The following is a 16,529-nucleotide window of genomic DNA, read 5'->3' as shown; positions in this document are numbered from 1 at the left end:
AAACAGAATTAATGTTACTAGTCCAATGGGACTCTTTATCGGAAACCACTTCAATTCAATGCCAAAGAGGTGGCTAGGTGCTTCACAGTGCCAGTGACCCAGGTTCGATTCCACCCCCAGGTGACTGTGTGTAGAGTCTGCACATTCTCCCCATCCGCATGGGCTGCTGCTGAGTGCTCTGGTTTCCTCCCACAGTCCAAAGATATGCAGGTTTGGTGACTGACCAAGCCAAAGAGTGTTCTGGGATATGCAGGTTAGATGGATTAGCCCTGAGAAATGCAGGGTTACAGGGGGAGGGAAGGGAGAGGAGTCTGGGTGGGATGCTCTTTGGAGTGTTGGTGTGGACTTGTTCGACTGAATGGCCTGTTTCCACACTGTACGAATTCGATGAGACATACTGTTTCTCTCTCCACAGTTGTTGCCCGACCTGAGATTTTCCAGCAGGATTTTTTGCTGAAATTCTTTAACACTTTGCTTTTATTACCAAAATTGCTTTCATTTGTTACTCCCCCCACCCCCGACTAAATTTCTACCTTCCTCTCACCTCTCTAATGTGTAGACACCTTTACTGGGTGTTACCGCCATGGTTAGAGACAAAAAAAACTGCAGATGTTGTAATCCGAGGTAGACAAACAGAAGGCTGGAAAAAACACAGCAAGCCAGACAGCAACTGGAGGAAGGGAGAAGTCCACATTTTGGGTACTACCCTTCTTTGGGACTTGATGTGGGGGTGGGGGTGGGGGTGGGGGTGGGGTGGGTGATGATAGCTGGACAATCGGTAGTAGGTATGACCTGACTGGTCGATTAGGGATGAATCCAGTTGGTAGATAGAAGGGAAGGTGTGTAGGTGGAACAGAAGGGAGGAGGGAGGTCTGGAAAGGGGGCTGGGATGGGTGGGAAGGTCACTTGAAGAGAGAAAACTCAATGCTAAGTCCTCCAGGCGGTAGGGTGCCCAAGTGGAAGACAAGGTGTTTTTCCTTAAATTTGCGATCTGATTCACTGTGACACGGGAAGAGGGCGAAGATGGACATGTCGGAGGAGGACTGAAATGGGCAGTGACAAGGTGGTTAGGCTGGCTGTTTAGGGCCAGGTGAAGACGCTCGGTTAAACAGTCACCTAGTTTATGTTTGGTCGCAGTGATGTAGAGAAGACCACGTCGGCAGGACCGGATGCAGTAGACTAGGTTGGAGGAGATGCAGGTGAAACTCCGTCTCACCTGAAGGTCTGTTTAGGTCCCTGGATGGAGATGGTGTGTGGGCACGGATCGTATCTTTTACAGTTACAATATTGATACGTTGGATGTGGAAGCTGGTGGGTTTGAAAGTGAGGACACTATGTGGACACTACCAAAGCGAGGGACACTATCTTTATTGTGTCTGGGCACTGGGTTTAGAGCTGTGGAGCAGGAAATGGAGGATGGCTGTCTGGATGACAGAAGGAAAAAGAATGTTGCTTGAAATAGGAAGACATCTGGGATGCTTGGGAGTGGAACGTCTCCATGTCAGAACAGATTCAGTGGAACTGGAAGAATTGGGTAAACGAGGCAGGAGGAGGTGTAGTCCACGTAGCTAGGGGAATCTGTTATAATAAACGTCGGTCTGTAAACTGTTCCTGGAAATGGAAACAGAGAGGTCACGACAGGGGTAGGGAGGTGTCTGAGACAGATCAAGTTTAACCTGGGTGCAGGATGCAGCACTGATGCAGTCATCAATATAATGTGGAAGAGCTGGGGAACAGTATCGTATATGTACAGATTGGGGACTGTTCGATATAACTGAAAGATGTAGGTGTAGCTGGGGCCCATGAGAACCCCCTGGATTTGGAGAAGGTGGGAAGAGTTGAAGGAAAGGTTATTGAGGGTAGTGGCATGGGGTTTCGGGAGGTGAGTGCTGTTAGGGGTGATGATCTGGACTGCATTGGCTTGGAGGGTAGTTAAGACCCGTAACCTCACAACAATTAGAAGCCCTTGGATGAGCAGCTGAAGTGTCATAACATTCAAGGTTAGTGCTGGGAAGTGGAACTAATGAAGGCAGTAATGTACTTTTGGTGCTATAGACTCGATTTGCCGAAAGCCCTCTTCTCTACTGCACGATTGTATATCTTCTGATTGGACTATATTTTTTTTAAATAGTGCCGTAACTTATTATTTTGAACAAGGGGCAAAAATCACCTCCTTGATGCAAACTCTTGATGTCTGCTCATCTGTTAAAACCATGCACTATTCCAGTATCACCTGGGTCCATGAAGGCCTATCATCTCAAAATTACCTTCAGACCAGAATTCCTATGAATACTGTAATACGTGAATGGTTGTGTAAGAAAACAATTCTGCAAATTTTCAAAAATTGGAAGTACAAATTGAAAGTTCTGGAATTATACTAAGATAGCAGTGCTTGTGAAGTGCTGAATCAAGCTTTGAAATTCCAGAGAACTGACTGTCCAATTGCATATCCCCAGCACTGTCTAGTTTTGGCCTGATAAATTATTGATTTATACAAATCCTCTGCAGTGTGATGATTTTAAGCATCTCAATGTTAAAACAAACTTGGTGACAGACTACACATCAATAGCGTATTAATATACACTGCAAACAATTCTAAAGATAATTATTACTATCCTTGACAATATTTATCACTTCCAGGTTCCGTAATCATCATGAAGCCCTGACTCCTTGATACTTAATAAAATGCAATATACCATACCTGTCCAACCTGATAGCCTTCTAATGCTACCACCCTCTCAGGCAGCTTTTTATTGGATGTGTTACCTAGTCCCAAACGACCATAGTCACCATTTCCAAACGTGAACAACTTTCCATCTGCAGTAACAACCGCTGAATGTTTGAAGCCACAGGACATCTGTTTGAAACAGAAACAAATAAGTGAAAAGGGCATTTTGTAAAGTATGTTGTGTTAATTCAACATTATAATAAGTATACAGTTCCTCAGAGGTCTTCCCTGCATAGTTAAAGGTCTGTAATTTTAAAGCCAAAAAAATGCCCTTTTATTTAAGGTTTCCACCTTATTGAGGAGACTTCAAGCCAAATCATATCCAACAAATTGCTCTGAAAACTCTTGTTCACATTTTGACAGGTGTGACAAATTGCACCACAACTGATGGACCCCAGAACATCCTCAATCAAACAAACCACAATATCTGCCAATGTTAATGAGTCTTTTAAAAACACTCCAAGACCTGAATTCACATCTGAATCCAAAAACTTAGCAAATCTTCATTGTACCACACTTTATGCATAATTTTAGTTGAAATTCATCCATTTGTTTCAGGCATATATTATTTGCTGACAAATGAAAGGTGAAAAAATCTTGCCTGGTTTCTGTGATAGCAAACCAGTCCAATATTCCAATGAAACAGATTTTATTTTTAAATTCAGCTTAACTCTTGGAGTTATAGGCCACATTTTTCTTTACGGCCAAAATTACAATAGTAGACAATAATACTTTCAATTTTTGGGAAAACTGCATTAAAAAAAACTATTCGATATAAAAAGTGCCAAATCAGTTGCTAATTGGTCAGCTTTAGTTCTTTCACATTTGAGCTATTTATGGATGTGAGTTTGCTCACTGAGCTGGAAGGTTCGTTTTCAGACGTTTCGTCACCATTCTAGGTAACATCAGTGAGCCTCCGACGAAGGACATCCAGAACCTCAACCTGAGCTATTTATGTTTCATTATTTTTAATACTGGTATGAAGAGACAACCCACAACACAGAAACTGCCAGACATAACAAGAATTGCAGATGCTGGAGTCAGGGACAACACAGTGTGGAGCTGGAGGAATACGACAGACCAGGCATATCAGAAGAGTAGGAAAGTTGATGTTTTGGGTCAGGTCCATTCTTCAGAAATGGGGAGGGGGATGGGAGTTGGGAGATGGGAGAGAGGAGGGGTGGGGCTGGGCAAGGTAAGTGGAATGGTGATAGGTGGGTGCAGGTAATGAGTGGTGGGAGCTGGTTCATGGGATGGGTGGGGTGGATAGGTGGGAAAGAAGATGGACAGGTTGTGTCAGGTCAAGGAGGCAGGAATGAGAGGGAAGGTTGGTCGTGGGATGAGGAGATTTTAAAATTGGTAAATTCCATATTCAGTCCATCGGACTTCAGGCTGCTGAGGCAAAACATGAGGTGTTGCTCCTCCAGTTTGTGGGTGGTGTCATTGTGACACTGGAAGAGGCCCAGGATGGACATCACCCAGGGAGTGAGAGGGAGTTAAAATGGTTGGTGACCAGAAGGTGTTGTCGTTTGTAGCGTACAGAATGCAGATGCTCTATGAAAATGATCTCCGAGTCTACGCTTAGTCTCACCGAAATAGGGATGCCACATCAGGAGCAGCAGCTACTGTAGACCAAGTTGATGGATGTACAGGTGAACCCCTGTCTGCTATAAAAGGTTTGTTTTGAGTCTCGAATGGAGGTGACAGGGGAGGTATAGCATTTCCTGCTGTTGCAGGGCAAGGTGCAGGGTGTGGTGCGGAGCAGACGAGGAAGTCGCAGAGAGAGGTGTCCCTATGAAAGGCAGATAGGAGTAGGGAGGGAAATATCTTTGGTTGTGGGGTCGGATTGTAGGTGGTGGAAGTGGCGGAGAATGATACGCTGGATGCGAAGACTGGTGGGGTGATATGAAAAAACAAGGGAGATCTGTCTTCATTTGTGTTGGGGGGTGCAAAGAGGGGGGTGAGGGCAGAACTGTGAGGAATGCAAGGGATGTGGTTGAGGGCATTTTGAATCACTGGACAAGGAAAGTTACAAGGAAAGTAGGAGGACATCTTGGATGTGCAAGAGTGGAATGTCCCATCTTGGCAACAGATGCAGTGGAGGCAGATGAATGGAGTAGAGGATGGCATTCTGGCAGGAGGGTGGGTGAGAGGTGGGGTAGTCCAGGTAATTGCAGTCCAGGTAACTGCAAGGTCTCTTTCACCAGTTCTCCAAGTGAGAATAAACAAGTGAAATACGTAGAGAGATTGCATACACTTGAAGGAATAATAGAGTAATACTGATTGGAGATTTTAATTACTCTGTGTTGACTGGGCTACCTAGAGTGTAAATGCCCAGAGGGGGTGGAATTTGTCAAATGTGTCCAAGAAAGTTTCCTAAATCAATATGTAGAGGGCCCTACTCAGGAAGATGCAACACTGGGCCTCCTCTTAGGAAGTGAAGTAGGGCAAGTGATTGAAGTGTCAGTGGGAAAGCACTTTGGCTCCAGTGGCCTTAACTCTCTGCTTTAACATAGTTATGGAGAAAGAGATGACAGATCTGCATGTTAAGGTGCTGAACTGGAGCAGGGCCAATTTTAGTGCCATTAGGCATGATCTAGCAGAGGTCAATTGGGTGAGTCTGTTTGAAGGAGGAGGAACGGGAGGCCTTTCAAAGTGCGATATCCAGTATGTCACTGTTCAGCTGAAGGGAAAAGCTGTCAGGTTTGGGGATCCCTGGATGACAAGAAATATTGAGGCTCTTGTCAGGAGAAGGAGGCATTCATTGGGTTTAAGATGTCTGGCTTAGGTAAACCTTAAGATGACTATAAAAAGTGTAGGAGCATACTTAACACAGAAATCAGAAGAGTAAAAAGAGGGCACAAGATGAATTTGACAGATGATGTTATCTGAGATTCTACTGATATATCAAGAGTACAAGGGTGGCTAGGGAGAGAATAGGTCCCCTTAAAGATCAGCATAAACATCTAAGTATGGAGCCATAGAAGATGGGGGAGATTTTTAGTGAATATTTCTCCTCAGTGTTTACCTAAGGAGACAATCATGGATGCTAAGGAAGTAAGGGAAACAAGTGGGCACGTTTTGGGCTGTATACATATTACCAGAGGGTTTGCAGCTTCAAAAGTGCATTAAGGTGAATAAATCCCCTTGGCTTGATCAAGTTCACCCTCAGATGATAAGGGAGGCTACAGAAGAAATTAAAGAGGCCCTTGCAGAGATTCTTGTGTCATCTTTAGCCGCTGGTGAAGTTCTGGAAGACTGGAGGATGGTTAATGTTGTTCCATTGTTTAAGAAAGGAAGCAAGGACAAGCCAGGGCAACTACAGGCAAATTATTGGAGGGGATACTGAGGGACAGGATCAACCAATATTTGGACAGTCAAAGTCTGATAATAGGATTTGATACAAAAGCAAAGTTCCAGCAACTTTACTTCTGTTCCTGATTTACAGCATCCACAGTTCTTTCGGTTTTTATATAGGATTTGGGATGTCATGTTACAGTTGTATAAGTCATTGGTGAGGTCGTACTTGGAGTATTGTGTAAAGTTTTGGTCATCATGCTATAGGAAAGACAGTTAAACTGGAAAGTATACAAAGAAGATATGAGGGTGTTGCTAGGACTAGTAGCCTGATTGAGGCGTATAAAATCATGAGGAGCATAGATAGGATGAACTGAAAACTAGAGGGCATGAAGTTTAAGATGAGAGGGGAAAGATTAAGGAGGACTTGAGGGGCAGCTTCTTCACACAGAGTGGTGCGCCACATGGAATGGGCTGCCAGAGACAGTGTGAAGTAGGCACAATTACAATGTTTAAAATAATTTGGATAGGTACACAGACAGGACTGGTTTAAAGGGATATAGATGAAATTTGGGCAATTGGAACAAGCAGAGTTGGCACCATGGAACATTTTGGGCCAAAGTACACGTTTCCATGCTGTATTATTCTATGAAACCAGTCCATACCAAATAATAAGAAATTCCAAAGTCAGGTTTTATGAAAATTGTCTGATGGAATTAAGTGACTGCTTTTTCACTGTGACATCAAAATCTCTCTGCAAACTTTACAAGGGGAAAAGTTACAATAAATAGTAGTTTATTACCTGGACTCTGTAAAACAGTGATGTTATAAGTGGAAGATCCAAGCCTCATATAGATTATATAATCAACACTGTACCTACCTGTTTAGAGTAAGGAACATCATCAGGGTGTTAAAATTCATTAAACTGATGCAATGTTAGCATCAAACTATCTAGAAAGGAACTCCGGTACAGGTTTCACGTTATCATTCAGATTTTTTTTCTCTAACATTGCCTATTTTGGGGTTTGGGTTTATACCTCACACCATGTTACAATGCAGTAATCAAACTGATGGAAGGATTTCAAAGCTTTCACATTATAAAATGTTAGCCTCGCTTAACAGTTAAAATTGAGCAATTTTGCTCTTGGAACCATATCTTATAATACTATACTTTCTCAGAGTGCATTTCTCTTCATGAAACCTCTCCCAGAACTGCAGCATAAAAGATTCCAATATGGAAACACAGGAAATAGGAGGAGAAAGCCATTCAGCCCTTTGAGCCTGCGCTGTCATTCAATTTAATCTCGGGTGATCATCCAACTCAAGGCTCCTATTCCCTCTGATCCCTGCATCTAACTCCTCTGAAAAATATTCAATATTTTGCTCTTGACCACTTTCTATGGCAGAGAATTCGACAGGCTCAACACTCTGGACGGAGAAATTTCTCCCCATCTCAGTCCTAAAACGGTTTACTGTGACTGTGACTCCTACTTCTGGAGTCCATCAGGAACACAGTGCTACATTGGGTAGATGCAGGCAGTATCAGAATTTTAAATGTTTCCAAGGTTCCTCTTGACCACCCACTCATTCTTCTAAACTTCAGTAAGTATTGTGCGAACTGATACAGTCTCTCTCCACACATCACCCCTGCCATCTCAGATTGGCAAGCTTTTGTTATACTCCCTACACAGCTAGAATATCTTTCCTCGACTAAGGAGAGCAAAACTGCACATAATATTCCAGGTATGGTCTCACCAAGGCCCTGAACAACTGGGGCAGGATATCCCTGATAATGTAGTAGAATCCCCATGCTCTGAAGGCCATGAATCCATCTGCCTCTTTCAGCACCTACTGCAGAGTTCATCTGCTATGCATTTGTCCACTCACGCTCTAAAGTATCTCCGTATCCTCTTCACCCTCCCACCCAGTCTTACAAAATATCTCTTAAGTTTGGAGATGATGATTGGTTCCCTCATCCAAATCATTAATAAATATTGTGAATAGTTGGAGTACAAGCACTGATTCCAGTGGTAGGACACTAGTCGGTGCCTGCCACTCAAATAAAACTGGTCATTCCTAATCTTCGTTTTATCTGCAAACCAATTCTCTTTCCGTGTTAGTACACTATCCCCATACTTTAATTTTACATGCTAATTCTCTTATTTGGGTCTTTATGGAAAGCCTTCTGAAAGTTTAAGTAAATCACATCCACTGGCTTCCCCTCAGCAATTGTACCAGTTACATCTTCAAACAAATACCAGTAAATTTGTCGAGTGTGATTTCCTCTACAAGTTGACTTTCTCCAAAGCTGCCTCTGTTTTCTCAGTGTTCTGTGATTAAATCTTTTAATATAGACTCTATCAATTTTCCGACTGCGGGTATCAGGCAACTAGTCTGGAATAAAAACAGAAGTTGCTGGAAAAGCTCTGCAGATCTGACAGCATCTATGAAGAAAAATCAGAGTTAACGTTTTGGGTACAGTGGTCCTTCCTCAGAACTAATGGTAGCTAGGAAAATGTCGATTTTATACGCAGAAGATAGGGAGGGGGAAGAGGGTAAGGAGTACATAATAGGTGGCGATGGAAACCCAAAGAGAGAGAAGAGCAGTTGGATAGACAAAGGAGTTGATAATGATCTGGCTCAGAGGGTGAATAGCTGTTAATGATTACTGTTGGTGACTAACAATAAGTAGTGTGTAATGACCAGCTATGAGAAAACGAGGCCTGGTGCGTGGTTTAGGAGACTAGGACACGGGGCAATTTTGTGCCTAAAATCATCAAACTTAATATCAAGTCCAAAGTGCTGCAGGGTCCCCAAGTGGAAAATGAGGTGTTGTTTTCCCAGCTTGCACTGAGGTTCACTGGACCACTTCAGGAAGCCTGTGAAAGAGATGTTGGCCAGGGAACAGGGTGGTGTGTTAAAATGGCAGGCACTGGAAACTCAAGGTCTTATTTGCAAGCAGGGCTTACATGTTTTTCAGCAGTCACCTCATCTATGCTTAATTTTCCCAAAGCAGAAGAGACTATATTGTGAGCAGCAAATGCAGTAGACTAGTTTGTGGGAAGTGCAGGTGAAGTGTTGCTTCACCCGGGCCCTTGGGTACTGGGGAGGTGGTAAACAGGCAGGTGTTACACCTTCGGCTGTTGTAGGGGAAGATGTTGTGGAAGGATGTTGGGAGTGAAGGAAGAGTGGACCACTCCGGAGATCGTTCCTTTGCCCATTTCTATTTCTCATCGACGTTGACCCTCGGGAACATCATACGAAAACAGTATAAGTTTCAATATTCACACTGATTGCACCCAGTTCTAACCAGCAGCTTTCTTGGCTGTCTCTAAAGGGTCAGTGTTTGGCTGGCATCCAATTCAGAATAAGCATAAATTTGCCTGAAATAAGCACTGATTTTGGTTCCAGTTGCAAACTCTTTTTACAACTCCAACCCTTTCTTCAGAGGCCGTTTGAAACTGAAACAAACTGTGAATATCCTGGATGTCATCTATGACTTGGAAGTGACAACATATTCTCGCCATCAACAAGTTTCTCACGTCCACTTCCATAGTATCTACCCAGCTACAGCTGATGCTGGTGGGATGGTCGGTAAGGACAAGGGGAATCCTATCACCGTTGCGGAAGGGAAGACAGGTGGTGACAGCGATGTGCAGGAAATGGGTCAGACCTGGTTGAGGGCCCTGTTGACAAAGGCAAGGAAGAAGGTGGACATTTCGGAGGCAGCTTTGTCGAAACAGGCCTCATCTGAACACATGTGGAGACGGAGGAACTGAGAGAATGGAATGGCGTCTTTCTAGGAAGCAGGTTGTGAGGATGTATCATCTGGGTAGCTGCGGGAGTCGGTGGATTTATAGTTGATATTTGTGACTAGTCTATTCCCAGAAACGGAAACAGAGACGTCGAATAGATTAGATTCCCTACAGCGTGGAAACAAGTCCACACCGCCCCTTGCAGCATCTCACCCAGACCTTTCCCCCTATAACCCACACACCCCTGAACACTACGGGCAATTTAGCATGGCCGATGCACCCAGCCTGTACATCTTTGGACTGTGGGAGGGAACCGGAGCACCCGAAGGAAACCCACGCAGACACGGGGAGAATGTGCAAACTCTACACACACAGTTACCCTGTAGCTGGAATCGAACCCGAGTCCCTGGCGCTGTGAGGCTGCAGTGCTAACCACTGAGCCACCGTGCCCTTGATGGAGGGAAGGGATGAGTCAGAGGTAGACAGGTGAAAGTGATGGCAGGTTGGAAACTGGAAGCGAAATCGGTGAACTTTTCCAATTCCAGACAAGAGAGGGAAGCAGTCAGAGAGAGAGTTGTGGGTGGGCACTGGAATAGAATCAGAAAAAGGGATGTTCCATCTATCCCACAACAAGACAGGCATAACTGTGGATCATGTGGGTACTCAGGGCCAACCCTCTGACCTGAAGAAAATGACAGGAGTTAAAAACGAAGTTGTTGAGGGTGAGGACGAGCTTGGCCAAGTGGAGGTGGGTGGGGATGGTTCAGGCCTTTGCTCCTGCAAAAATATCCTCCCTGCATCTCATCTGTCCAGCCATGAGAATTTTAGAGGGTTCAATGAGATCTCTCCATATCTTCTAAACTCTAGATGCATGTGAACCAATCTATCCTCATAGGATACTGCTATCATCTCCAGTATCAGTCTCTTGAGCCACCAACACACTATGGCAACTGCACCTTTTCTCAGGTGCGGGGACCAACTCTGCACGCAATTCTTCAGTAAAATGTTAATAAGATATTGCTAGCTCTGAACTCAACTCCTCTGGCAATGAAGGTGAACATGCCATTTGCCTTCTTAATTATTTTCTGCACCTACTTGTCTACTTTCATTGACTAGTGTACAAAGACAGCCAGATCCTTTCCTACATTACCAGTTCCCAATGCTTTATTTAAATACATCTTTTGTCTTTCAAACCAAAATGTACAAGTTGTCATTTAGCCACAATGTACTGCATCTGCTATGTTTTTGCCTACACACTTGACCTAAAATCGTTTTAAAGCTTCCTTACGTCCTGAACTCATATTCCCATCTGGTTTTGTGTCACTAGCAAATACTGTGCATGTGGAAATACTGCATTTTTCCCTAATCCAGGTGACTCATATATATCTACGCACATACTAGTCACTGACTGACACTTGGGGAAAGAAGAACCATTTATTCCCACTGTTTCTTGTCTGTCAGACAATTCTCACCACAATACGGCATATTACTGCACCTAAGCACAGGAAAATTGAAATGGGTAACAAAGAAATGGCAGAAGAATTGAACACTTACTTTGGCTCTGTCATCACAAAAAGGAACACAAATAACTTCCCACAAGTGTCAGGAAACCAGGTCTATATTTACTAGCATTTAGAAGTATAAGGAGAATCTGCTTGAATTTGCTTCAAACTTTACCCAAGATCTTCATGAGGGACCTTATCAAGAGCATTCTGAAAATTCAAATACACCGCACCCATTGGTTTTCCTTTATCTATTCCACGAGTTACATCCTTAAAAAACTCCGATGGGTTTGTTAAGCATGCTTTATTTTTCATAAACTCATGCTGGCTTTGTCCAATCCTGTTAATGCATTCTGCACATTCTGTCATCACGTCTTTAATATACTCTAGCATTTTCGCTCATCTGTCATGGTCAGTTTTCTCTGTCCCCTTTTAAATAGTGGGGTTTCATCTGTCACCCTCTAATCTGTAGGAACTGGCCTACAATCTACAGATTTTTGAAAGATGACCATCAATACATCTAATATTTCCAGGGTCACTTCATTTGGTGCTATCAGATGTAGTGTATTAGGCTCTGGTGATTTGTTTGCTTTTAAGCCCATTAAATTCCCCAGTACCATTTTCTTCTTGAAACTAATTTCTTTCAATTCTGCCTCTCACAAGACCCTAGGTTCCTTGAAATTGCTGGGCAGTTATGTGCATTCTTCTTGTGAGAGCCAAACTAAGTTTTAATGGTCAATTTTTACATTCCGTGTAAGTCTCATTCTATTTTCCCCTCTTCATCTGTCCTCTTTTGCTGAGTTCTAAGCTGCTTCCAATCCTCATGCTTTTCTGACAATTTTACATCACTCCTCTCCTCCACATGGCTGAGCCTCCTCTACTCTTATTTTTGCATCAGACACAGTTGAACAACAGTTGAATTCATGCATACGTTCTTTAAATATGAGCCATTGTCTAGCCACTACCATCTCTTTCAGGCTCCTCAATCCTTCCTTTCATTTTCTCTTGAGATCACCATTATCTGGTAATTTTGTGGCATGAACACTGTCTGACAACTGTCAGTCCACAGCTGATGTTATTCAGATCTTGGAATTGGGCCCCTCTTGTGATGCAGTGGCATCATAGAATAGAATTATAGAATCTCTGCAGTGTGGGAGCTAGCCATTCGGCTCATCAAGTCCATATCACTCCTCCAAAGAGCACTCCACCCAGACCCACCTTCCTATTCTATCCTATCCCCATAATCCTGCATTTCTCACAGCAAACCCAAGTCTGCAAATCCCTAAAAACTATGGGCAATTTAGCATGGCCAATTCACCTAACTTGAACATCTTCAGGCTGTAGAAGGAAAGCAGAGCACCCAGAGGGAGAATGTGTAAACTCCACATAGATGGTTGCCTTCAGGTGGAATTGAACCTGGTCCATGGCACTGTGAGGCAGCAGTGCTAACCACTGAGCCACTGTGTCCCGCAGTGTCCCTACCCCTGGAACTGGGAGGCCTGGGCTCAAGTTCCACTTGTGTCAATGGTGTATAGTAACATTTCTCAACAGCTAGATTAAGAAAAATAGGTTAAAGAAAAATTCAAGGATAGTGAGAGGGCATTCTCATGATGCAACAGTGGTGTCCCAGGTCCTAGTGCGAGAGGTACACAATAATATCTGAGCATGCTGATAAGCAAATACTTCAAGGATAGTGAGAATCAGAGATTTCTGGAGCTAGTCATAGCAGCGATTAAGACGTTGATTGTTGATTGGCAATATGCAAAATTTCAGTGAGATTATATACAAATATCAGGATCAATCTTGCTCTCAATAGTCCATAGCCATGTTAATAAGATATTGCTAGCTCTGAACTCAACTCCTCTGGCAATGAAAATGAACATGCCATTATACAAATATTAGGATCAATCTTGCTCTCAACAGTCCATAGCCAAATTCAAACCCAGTTATCCATTAATCTATATCATCCCCACTTAGTAATAAACTAACTGTCTCACCTGGACGACCTCCTCTCCCTGAAGTGCCTCAATCTGCCGAGGTCTGCGCTGTCGATCACTATTTCCATGGCCCAGTTTCCCGTAATCCCCATCGCCCCAACTGAAGACTTCGCCACTTTCTGTCAAAGCCATAGAGTGACCATCCGATCCACAAGAAGTCACCAGCTGCGTTACTACAAAACCTGTAGTGCACACAAAAGCAACGAGAATCACAAAGGAAATGTGGTTATTAGCAATTTCACTGATTGACAAAAACCTATTTTTGTGTTAAAACAAAGAAGAGGATGAGGAGGATTTGAAACACACAAACTGTAATTGCTAGAGGAAAACAGCATTTCTTGAAACATCTCTTGACAGAAAACAAAAGTTAATGTTTTGAGTTGAGTGACCATTGTGTGACCTTTGGACTTTCATTTCCAGTAATTTCTATTTTTGTGTTTCAGACCATTCTGAAGGGTCACTAGACTTGAAAGGTTAACTATTTCCTCTCCACAGGTGCTGTTGGACCTGCTGAAATTCTCCAAAAACTTCGTACTTGTCTTCAAGAATTTAGTTTTAAACTGTAATAGCTCTAGATTTTGCCTAATAAGCCTGTGTACCTTGTAATGATGAAATGACAGTCAATACATGAAGATCATCTGAATTTCCTTGACCAAGCCGACCATAGCTTCCTTCCCCACATGCCAATACTGTTCCATTAGCCTGGATAACAAAAGTGCAATTCTGCCCACAAATTACCTGCGATAGCAAACAAAGTAAACTAAATTATTGAAAATGGTCAAATGGCAATGTTTGTCAGAGAGCTGAAACACCTTTTATTTCCAATCAACTCGATATTAATTCTTAGCAGTGATCTAAAAATTGAGATGGAAAAGCTGAACTTCTCCATTGTTGCCACAGAATTATCATTTGCTTTCCATTTTAAAAATCACAAACATGGTCATAATAGTAGAGCTATTTCCTCTCAAGGTCTATAAACAGTAAATTTGTTGAAGTCAGCATGATACCAAACTCAGTGATAATGGGAACTGCAGATGCTGGAGAATCCAAAATAATAAAATGTGAGGTTGGATGAACACAGCAGGCCCAGCAGCATCTCAGGAGAACAAAAGCTGACGTTTCGGGCCTAGACCCTCCAAGGGTCTAGGCCCGAAACGTCAGCTTTTGTGCTCCTGAGATGCTGCTGGGCCTGCTGTGTTCAGCCAACCTCACATTTTATTACCATGATACCAAACTCACTTCAGTGTAAACCAAGAGTTTAATGTTTAGAAATTCAAGGTCAAGAGCCTTCAATCAACTTTGCACATTTTTGTAGCAATCCCTGCTTCAAGTTCTCCTTTAATAATTTTCTTGTAATTGCACAGTGGACTTACATTCCAACAATTTAAATTCAAATACTAATCTAATATTTTTATCATACCTGCTGAGCTTGTGAAAATGAAGGCGCAGCAGTTGGTACCATTACATTCCTTCCTGCTTCTGCCAACTGCCCGTGACGCCCTGCTCCCCAAAGATAGACATCACATTTTCCACCAAGGTGCCAGTCCTAAACAAGTGTGACAGATGATTTTAACCTTTGCACACCATTAAACAAGTGTTTGGAATGTATGAGCAAAAAATACTTAAATTACCTCTGGCCGTGAAGATGCCCAGGACATAATTTGTTCATCCATTCCAGCAAACCATTTACTATTATCCTATAATTGAAAACAATGGAAGTATTCATGAAGGACATGCAGGTCTCCATTTTTACTCATGGAATCATACTGCTCAGAAAAGGCCCTTCAGCCCATTGCATCTGCACTGACATAACTACCGACTAAAGGCAGGGGGTGGGTGGGAAGGTTGGGAGTCGGTTTGTTAGTAATTCTGTTGATTTGTTCATTGTTAGGGTTAGGGATCATGGATTTTCTTTCTGTTGACCACTCTTACCTGATTATGAGGGGAAAGGTGAACTGGGTGTTTCAGAGGTAATTATTAGAAGGGAACCTCTACTCCATTTTTTGTAGCAGCAGCAGCGGGAGCGGTAAGAGCGAAGACCAGGGGGCTGCCGGGAAGAAAGTTTCCCAGTTTAAAAACTTACCTCATGCAGTCAGTGGCCTCTACTTTTTGCTGCAGCATCAGTGGGAGCAATGAGAACGAGGACCGGGGGTTGCTAGGAGGTAAGTTCTTCATTTTGGCAGCGGAGCTGATTGGGAGCGGTCAAACTGCACTCTCGGAAGGTGAGTAAATTGATATATTTCGGCAGTGGTGAAACCCAAGATACTACACGTGTAGTGTCTTCCACCCTCCCTCCTCGTCTGATCAAAAGAAAGAATCTGGTGTGTTGATAAGGTAAGTGGTTTTCTTTTTGTTTTTTCTCCCCCCCCCAGTGCACTAGTAAGTAGTGTGATTTGGTACAAACTTTTTTCATTTCATTTATCTAGCTGCTGATATTATAGCAGCACTAAGTTAAGCTTAAGAGTAAAAACAGCAGGAGATCCCATACCTGTGTAATGTTCCTCTTGCTCAATGTGGGAGCTGAGGGACGCAGCTGAGGTCCCTGGCTCCTACACGTACAAGTAGTGAGTCGAGATGCAACTCTAGTTAGACTGCATGACGGCTCTGGAGCTGCGGATGGACTCACTTTGGAGCATCCGCGATGCTGAGAAAGTTGTGGATAGCACGTTCAGCAAATTGGTCACACCGCAGATTAGGACTGCTGAAGGAGAAAGGGAATGGGTGACCAAAAGGCAGAATGAAGAAAAGCAGGAAGGCAGTGCAGGTGCCCCCTGTCGTATTTCCCTCCAAAACAGGTATACCTTTTTGGGTACTGTTGGGGAAGATAGCACAACAGGGGAAGGCAGCAGTAGCCAGGTTCCTCGCACCGTGGCTGGCTCTGCTGTACAGAAGGGCGGGAAAAAGAGTGGAAGGGCTATAGTCATTGGGGACTTGATTGTAAGGGGAGTAGATAGATGGTTCGAGGGTCGAAAACGAGACTCCCAAATGGTATGACAAGGTGTAGAGCTGGATGAACACGGCAGGCCAAGCAGCATCTTAGGAGCAGAAAAGCTCGGATTCTCTAGCATCTGCTGTCCCTATTACCTCCCGATTGGTATGTTGTCTTCCAAGTGCATGGGTCAGGGATGTCCCAGATCGACTGCAGAACATTCTGAAGGGGGAGGGTGAACAGCCAGCTGTCGTGGTGCATATAGGCAACAACGGTATCAGCAAAAAAAGAGAGGAAGAGGTCCCACAAGCAGAAGTTAAG

At 43.5% G+C, this 16,529-nt stretch overlaps 1 protein-coding gene across 1 annotated transcript in view; it reads right to left on the bottom strand.

Moving 5' to 3' along the window:
• Window positions 1-16,529, bottom strand: part of herc1 (HECT and RLD domain containing E3 ubiquitin protein ligase family member 1) — a 339,275-nt gene that overhangs the window by 38,059 nt on the left and 284,687 nt on the right. Inside the window, exons 62-66 of the mRNA XM_059640184.1 lie at window positions 14,911-14,976; window positions 14,700-14,825; window positions 13,879-14,017; window positions 13,280-13,461; window positions 2,702-2,857 (exon numbers count right to left, since the gene is read on the bottom strand). Of these exons, the coding sequence (XP_059496167.1) occupies window positions 2,702-2,857; window positions 13,280-13,461; window positions 13,879-14,017; window positions 14,700-14,825; window positions 14,911-14,976 (669 nt within the window). The remainder of the gene's footprint in view (window positions 1-2,701; window positions 2,858-13,279; window positions 13,462-13,878; window positions 14,018-14,699; window positions 14,826-14,910; window positions 14,977-16,529) is intronic.

This window comes from Stegostoma tigrinum, chromosome 36, assembly GCF_030684315.1.
Source record: "Stegostoma tigrinum isolate sSteTig4 chromosome 36, sSteTig4.hap1, whole genome shotgun sequence".
NCBI lineage: Eukaryota > Metazoa > Chordata > Chondrichthyes > Orectolobiformes > Stegostomatidae > Stegostoma > Stegostoma tigrinum.
This window is presented reverse-complemented; position numbering and strand designations above follow the sequence as displayed.